The sequence below is a fragment of the Papaver somniferum genome, chromosome 1 (assembly GCF_003573695.1).
Source record: "Papaver somniferum cultivar HN1 chromosome 1, ASM357369v1, whole genome shotgun sequence".
In the NCBI taxonomy this organism is placed as follows: domain Eukaryota; kingdom Viridiplantae; phylum Streptophyta; class Magnoliopsida; order Ranunculales; family Papaveraceae; genus Papaver; species Papaver somniferum.
Genome location: NC_039358.1, coordinates 23,346,268 through 23,354,849, shown reverse-complemented (window position 1 = coordinate 23,354,849; position 8,582 = coordinate 23,346,268). Strand labels below are relative to the sequence as shown.

General features: G+C 35.2%; 1 protein-coding gene across 1 annotated transcript; it reads left to right on the top strand.

Moving 5' to 3' along the window:
* The first annotated feature begins 1,272 nt into the window (after nucleotides 1–1,272).
* On the top strand, nucleotides 1,273–2,184 carry LOC113359124. The gene has a single exon (XM_026602827.1). It carries the CDS (start codon nucleotides 1,273–1,275, stop codon nucleotides 2,182–2,184), a length of 912 nt encoding a protein of 303 aa, XP_026458612.1.
* Nucleotides 2,185–8,582: the final 6,398 nt, after the last annotated feature.

Below are 8,582 nucleotides of genomic sequence, written 5' to 3'. Positions count from 1 at the left end.
ATTGTACGTTAATAAATCTGGATAGTTTTTAGCTTATCTTGTATGGATCCTAACGAGACTTATTCTTGTTGGCTTTGTATCTTGAAAACAGATTATGATGGTTGTTCTTGTTTGAATTTGGATCTTGTACAATTCAGATAAATACTAAGTTATACAATCAGGTACAAAGGTCTTTTCTGTTGATTTTACAACGAATTGTTCGTATAGGTTTACAGATGAAAAAGTTGGTGATATATAATATTTGGTACCCCCTCATTTTTAGTTAATTTGCTAGGTTCATTGTAACCACACTAATAGCGTGTTTGGATATCAGAAGGATTTTTGCTTCTGCTCCTTCAGAAGGAGAAGTCAGGTCCAAAAATCAAAAGCAAAACTATTTTGATTTACAAAAAGTAAACTTTTTTGCTTTTAGAAGTCATTGTTTTTGGGTAATGTTGAAAGAACCTATTGTACTTTGGGTAAAAACTATGGATTCAAAGTACTTTAGAAACAAATCGCCTCTTAGAAATAAAACCTCAATAAGAGGCTCTTGGACTAGGAACTGCATCAGGAAAGGATTAGAACTAGTGCATAAATTTAGTATATGGGAAGTCGGAAATGGACAAGACATTGATATCTAGAAAGCTATCTAGATACCATGATTAAAATAAAATATTCAGAATCTTAATAATTCTAGTAACAACTACTTAGTTAAGGTCTCAGACTTGATTAATATAAAAACAGGTACATGGAATTCTTCATTGCTTACTTCAACCTTTCCTGCTGATATTGCAGACAAAGTTAGTCAAATTTATCTTTTTAAAGATAATAATCAAAACCTTAGAAACGATCAACTCCGTTGGACTCTAACTAAATCTGGTGAGTTTACTATAAAATCTATGTATGAGAAACTGAATGAAAGTGGATTGGATATAGTCAGCTTATCTTTGCCAGAGTCATTCTGTAAATCTCTGTGGAGGCTAAATATATCAGAAAAATCAAACTTTTCTAATGGAAATGCTTACAAAATGCTCTTCTTACTAATGCCAAACTTATGGGTAAAGTAAAGGAAGTCACACCTTTCTGTACTATGTGTAGGAATGAAGTAAGAACAACAAAACATCTTCTTTTCCATTTTCCTTATGCTAAGACAGTATGGAACTCTGTAAATCTCTGTGGAGACTAAATATCTCAGAAAGAATCAAACTTTTCTGATGGAAATGCTTACAAAATGCTATTCCTACTAATGCCAAACTTACTGGTAAAGTAAAGGAATTCACACCTTTCTGTACTATGTTTAGGAATGAAGTAGAAACAACAGAACATCTTCTTTTCCATTTTCCTTATGCTAAGACAGTATGGAACTCTTCTCCTAATCCTGTCACTCTAAATCTAGATACCTCAATTACGATTGTAGATCTTTGCAAAAAATGGATGACTAATCCTAGGACTGACATTTCCATTGAATTACTTCTCACTAAAATGTGGTTCATCTGGAAAGAAAGGTGTGATAAAATCTTTGAGGACAAAACTAAAAATGCTAATATTCTAGCCTTAGAAATACAAAGACATGTAGAATTTTGGTCTACGAGAAAAAGAAAAACTACCAAGTCTAAACAGGTGCAAAAGAATAAATTAAATCCTAAATGGAAGGCTCCGAATATAGATACCCTAAAGATCAATGTAGATGCATCTTGGATCTCAGAAGTATTACCATCTACTTGTGCTTTTATCTTGAGAAATTATACAAGAGATTGTGAAAGAGGAAGAGCAGGACAAGCAGCAGGTTCTGACCCACAAGAGGCAGAGCCTATAGGAGTGTTGCAGGCGGCCATATGGGCTAAGGAAAGGAAGATTCAGAACTTCAGTATCGAAGGCGATTGCGAGAGTATTTTCATTTACATCCATGGGAAAAATTCAGACATCTCCGGGAGAACTAAAGCTTATATTAATGAAGCAAATAGAATATCTCATCTCTGCAATAATTTTCTGGGTTTCTTTTTTGTTCCTAGATTAGGCAATCAAGTAGCGGATATTTTGGCAAAGTCTGTTAGGCCTTTGAATTCGACTGTTGAATGGGGAACTTCTCCACCGGTTTGTAGCAGAAAACAACTTCTAGTAGATAAATCTAATATTGGGAACTCTCCTAATCCCAGATTAGATGGCTCTACTTCTTTTGTAACCTCGACTCTTTCCGAGTCTTAGCCTTTTTAATGTAATATCTTCTTTACAAAAAAAAAATATTTTCCTTGTACGCTTTTGTGCATTTGATCTCTTTTTATTAAAACAGAATCCAATTGTAAAAAAAAAGAAAAAAAAATTGTCATCGTTTTTTACTTTTAGAAACATTTTATAATTGTGTACCCCAAACTAGATATTGTTTCGGATTTATAAGATACTATTCCCAGTGTAGTAAAGTGTGTATCCAAACAACATATAAGTACGGTTAAGATATTGTTTCTGTTATAGGGCCTATGGCCCATCTAGATATATATGGTTTCCCTTCTACATGTATATAAAGGATATTGTTCCATGTAATCCTGTTATTCTGATAAATGGAAACTACTCTTTGTCTCTTTGTTTTCCTTACATTTCCACTGCAATACATTATCAAGCACGAGCTCTAACCCCGCGACAATGGATTTTGATTTTTTTTTTTGTTGCTATCAAATCTGTGAAGGATTGTTTTGGATCCGTATTTATTTTTATATATTTTTTTCAATCAAATACACTACGTTGGAATCATTGGGATCATTATCGTCAAATTAGCTAAGTTTTTATTATGATCTTTGATGATTCCATGTTCTAATATAAAATTATTGTATTATATTTGTCAATAAAATATTAAAAAAAGAAGGGGAAAAGATTATTTTATTGTTCAATCTTTGTCATGATTCTGATCATACATATGTACAACTGTGTGGCGATTGAAATGTTTCGTCGTTTGGAATCCTCGAGGAAAAGAGGAGAAGGAAGAGCCAGACCTTGCCCGACCAGGTCTATCCCGAACCGGTACAGCCAACCCGGTCAACCTAATCCCAGTCCAGCCAACCCCGGTCGACCCCATCCCGGTCCAGTCAACCCGGTCCGTCCAGTTATGTTCCGGCCCGGCTCCGAGTTCCAGCCTATCCAGTTCTGTTCCGGACCGGCTCCGAGTTCCATCCCGTCCAGTTGTAAGTTCCATCCTGGTTTTGGGTTGTGCACGGTTAACTTTGTTCCGGTTTTGGCCATGTACAACGGGAACCAAAGTTTGAGGTATGTAAGTAATCTGGGCTATTACATGGAATATTTGTTGGGCTTATTTGTCTGGTTTTTTTTAACATGCCTAGTTCTGTTTTTCCCTTAAGATAAGTTCATATCATATAAACGGTCAACTTAAATTATGAATGTTAATCTCGTTCATTAAGAATTTTGGTCTTAATGTTATTTTGTTCTCTTGAATATGATATTGTCTATAGTTGAATGATGTCTTTTGTTCAATTGTTTGTACCAACTCGATTCCAACATTTGGAGTTTAGAAGTATTTGAGCACCATTATTGTGTACATGATATTTTCTCCCAAAATTTGAATGTTCCTTGGGATGTAATCCACTTGCTCGACTATTAAAGAGTCGGTAGTTTCAAAAGATACGTTGCAAATAAAATTGTGGAAGAACCCACAAAAAATGATATGAGTCAGAAAATTTCCATTTCTCTACTTCACCCATGATACTAACGAAGCAGTATATATTGAAGTATGAAAGCAAGAGAATTACCTTTAGTAATCTATTCAACCTAAAGTAAGTGGTTGACATGTGTAGTGATATTCTCTTGGCCTGTTGAGATAATGAAGTTTCTCAAATTAAGCTAAATATAGCAAAATTGAAAATGGAAAGAATCCCGAAGTAATGAGGGTTAAACGTACCGACTTATATAAAGCATGTGAAAGGGGACATATATATCATGAGACAAAGATGTACTTTTCCCCTCAGCAGTAATGACACCAAAGTACAAGTATCAATTGAACATGAGATGAAGCTACATGTAATTCTATCTCTCACCAAAGAGTTAGGAATTAATCATCTTACTGTTATTGGTATAAGCAATGTAATGAGGGTACCATAGTAGCAACCAATTTCCATAGGAAGGTCATACTTTAGTCATCAACTTTAATGACAAAAAGAACTTTGACTGGCCTATTGATTATTTAATTGAACCCCATACAATATCTGCGCTTATCGAATGAAAAGTACATCAATCCCACGAAACATAAATTCTCTAATGCACTTGAGATATATCTGAATGAAAAATATATCATCCCCCCTGAAATGTAACATATATTCACCCTAAAGTACTTGAGTTGAATCCCACTTTTGTTACGCAATAAGGCCACACCACTTATTAAATCTCTCAAGACTCAATGTCTAACTAATAATGGTTTTTCTCCCACTAATTTAAGGAATATACACTAGTTTTGAATCAATTCTTTATAATGTGACTACGATGATTGGATCATCTAGTGAAGTACTGCTCAAATTTTGTTTCCAAGATGGAACAAAAATTAAAAGTCACAAAAGCTCCATATGTACCGAGAGCTAATAACCTTGTTAAATTCCAAAGTGACCCATGCAGGTGGATATCATATGGAAACTCACAGTGATGAGAATGTAACTGATTGCATCTTTTATATCTCTAATGCATGTGGAAGGAAACATATTTTAGAGAAACTAATGAGTCAATCTAGTGAAATGTAAATCACTATAGTGTTTGAATTATTGAATCCATATTGACTCCAACGATGAAATGTTGGGAATTGACTCATACAGGCTTTGACATAACCATAAAGGCACTTTGGTTGTGACATGATGTTTCGGGTTTGAATGGAATCATACGTACATCACTGTGTTTGAGTGGACGAGATAATAAGAAAAAGATTGACAGAATGCGAAGTGACGGCATATCTCTCAATAAGTGTTTTCTAAAGTACTGAATGCACAATCCCCCTTCTCATTATGCTTTTAGGTAAGAAAGCATATCACTCAATTTTACAAAGTCTTCAGTAAAATATGATCGAGACCATCCTAAGATGCAAATGGTAAAAATTCCATATTACAAAGAAAACTAGGTGAAATTTAGAAAAATATTTATGTAGAATGTGGACCATTAAAGTGACTTATAGCTCTGGTGAATGTTTTGACATTTTGGACTAGTAATAGTTCCCAAGAAATTTGCGTTTGGAAAACTAATAGCACATATTTTACATGTAAGGTCTCACCACCCCTTGTAAATGCTAGCAAGTGTACATCAAAAGGACTTGATGTTTATTGCATGTTTAATAGGATCAATGCAGAGCATCCTATACTCCATGATCTCGCAAAGATGGTGCCTTAAGGCATGGTTATGCGTACAAACCTACCTTTAACTGCTTGGGGAATATGCAATATTAACGCATATTTACTTAATTCTTTTTAGAACCCAATATTAGTCAACCTTTTATGCATACCAGTTGGTAACTGGATATAAGCCTGAAATTCGTGTTCTTACGCATTTTTGGTTGCACTATATATGTGCCATTACGACTCCACATCTATGACGGGTCTTCATAACTGTTAAGTAATTATGCTGGAAATGAATTCCCAACAATTATCCGCATTTTAAAACTTTTGGCAGGAGATATCTTACCGCTAGATTTACGAGTTATCACTTTAATGAGACAGTCTTCCCGTCGTTAGGGGGAGATAAGAAAAAGTGTTTTCTAAGGGAACGACAGGAATTGTCATGGTGTGTTCCCACTGTGTCTCATATTGATTCTTGTACTCCATAAATGTAAATATGAAATGACAAAGAATAATCGATTTTCGAAATGTACAATGATGTCGCTAAAGTGATGAGATCACACATACCAGCTGCAAACCTATCTGCAAGGTTATGAATCCTCAAATAAGGGATATACAACATATACTAAAGTGTTGCAACTACACTTAGTGGAAGTGTGTTTGAGGTCGTGTCTCCATAAAGGAAGTTGAGAGACCACTTGGTTCGATCAATCCTCACCTAGAAAGGAAGTAGGTGAGTAAGGCACAAACTTATTTATATCGTCATAAATCATCTCATAATATTGTCTCTGAATATGTCCACGAATCAAACTGGAGGACGCCCCGAAGTTTAATGATTCCAGAGAACAATGACATCCTAAGTGGATCATGAGAATGCGCACGAGTCAATGGAAAGATCATGCGAGCATATTGATGATTAATTTCATATGCACCTTCTTAAGGAAATAGAGAAAGATGAGATCGAACCAAGCTCCTTGTTACTTAATGTCAACAAAGAGCATATTTGTCCTATACAATCCAGGTAGAACTTGGTTCTTTGACAAATATACATGTATTTGGTGTGGTAGTGCTAACCAACCAAGTGTAAAACCTATTAGACATACATGATTAATTTGTCACAAAGAATAATGAGAAGAAAGTAGTATTAAAGTATAAAGACTCGCCTTGTGGCACGGGGCTTCTCAAAAAGCCCTGGAATTGTTCTTTTGTAATGAACGTTATAGTGTTCCGCTACTTAGTTAGCTTGGTAATTTCAAAAGGAATTAAAATGCAGCATATGTATGTGGTTGTTACGTATCTCTGAAAGAATCAAGAGATAACATATATTTACGAAAGTACTTGATAGCCTTTTGTTTCCCAAATCAAGTGACACTAAACCACAGAGGCGTTTACAGTTAGATAACGATCACTTATAGATTAAAGCAATCATGCGGATGTGGTATACCCGTTTAAGTGTATATTTGATTTGGAGAGAATATACAAGTAATTTATTTTTCCTTGAGTATTCACAAGAAAGTTCCTGATTTGGAATTGTAGCTATCTATGTCGATGGTACAAACATGATGGGTACTCTTGATGCAATAAGAGACCTTAAAAGCTATTTGAAATCCGAATTTGAGACGAAAAATCTGGGGAAAGCTCGACCGAATACTGAGCTTGTGGTATATTATTCCACCAGTTTGCAAATATCTAAAGTTATCAGACAATTTGACAAAGAAATGCATCATGATAGCACTCCCATGATTAGTCGAGCTTCAAATGTAAGTAAGTGATCATTTCGTCTAAAGGAAGATGACGAAGATGTGTTGGAAGATGAAATTCCTATATCTAAGTACAACAGACAAATTGTTGTACTTAGTATAATAATGCACTCGATTAAATTTTACATCCTCAGGGAACTTGTTAGCTAGATATAGCTCAGCGCCAACGCAACATCATTGGAATGGTATAGTGAATGTAATCATGTACTTAAAAGTAATCATTGACATAAATTTGTTTTATCCTTGGAAAGACATAAAAAAGAATGCTAATGAAAGTGCAATCCAAAAGTTGTTGATTATGAAAGAACAATAATCTTTTCTCCAACGAAAGTAATTAGGGGGAGATATGGTAGACTATCTTCTAAGTCATTACCGATGTTCAGTATCGAAACGTACATGACTAAAGGAACTGTCTCGAACAACTCTGAAAGTTATCAGGGGGAAATGCCGACATCAGGGGGAGGATCCAAGGATATGATGTTGACATATTTTACTTAGAAATTGAAGTTGTGTTATACTTTTTTTTCCCTTCGATTGAGAATAGTTTTTCCCGAAGGGTTTCGTCACTCGACAAGGTTTTTAGCGAGACAACACAAAACAAAAAAAAACAAGTATGTTGAACGTTGAAGACATAAAGATCGCGTTGATATTACTGAAAAATATCTGAATCTAAGAAATGGAACATGATAGTCTGTTAAGAAACGTAACTTCCAGAATCAACAACGGGGTCTTATAAACATTCAATTCACCAAAGTAAAGTGTGATAAATTCCTTTTAACTACATTAAACTTATGAAAATTGTCTGACATCATGGGGAGCATCTAATGGTGTGTTGAACTATTTTCCTTCACCAAGGTTGATTTTTCCCACAGGGTTTTGTTACTCGGCAAGGTTTTTAACGGGACAACAACAAACACCGGGAATGTAATTTCCCAGCTAAGGCTATTGTCTTTCCCACGCGGACTTTCTACTTTAGGAGTTGTGAAGTAACTAGTCAATTTCAACGGAGCAAAGTGATTATCACCTTTACTTGCATATGTCACGTTGTACTCTTTTCTCTTCGTCAAGGTTTTATCCCACTGGGTTTTCCTTGTCAAGGTTTTAATGAGGCAACGTATACGCATCCAACTATGTTCTAAGTTTACTTAATATTGTACTATTTTTCTTTAGTTCAGGTTTTGTCCCTATGGGTTAGCCTGACGAAGTTTTAACGAGACAATTAACTTAGACTCGTCGGTCTTTGAAGATCGTATTGCGTGTGATGAACTACATGTAAAGTACGAGACAACATTTGAAGAGTTGTACCAAGGTTTTGTCCCACTGGATTTTTCCTTGTCAAAGTTTTAATGAGGCAATTGATTTCGGCACAAGTCATCAAGGAGAGGACTACATTTGAAGAACTACATTCGAAACACTAAATGTGAAGCACTGTATATGAAGCTCTATTGGACCGCACAAAGGGGAGTGTTGTAGGCCTACGACCCATAGATGTGCGGCCCAGCTAGATATCTATGATTTCCCTTATAAT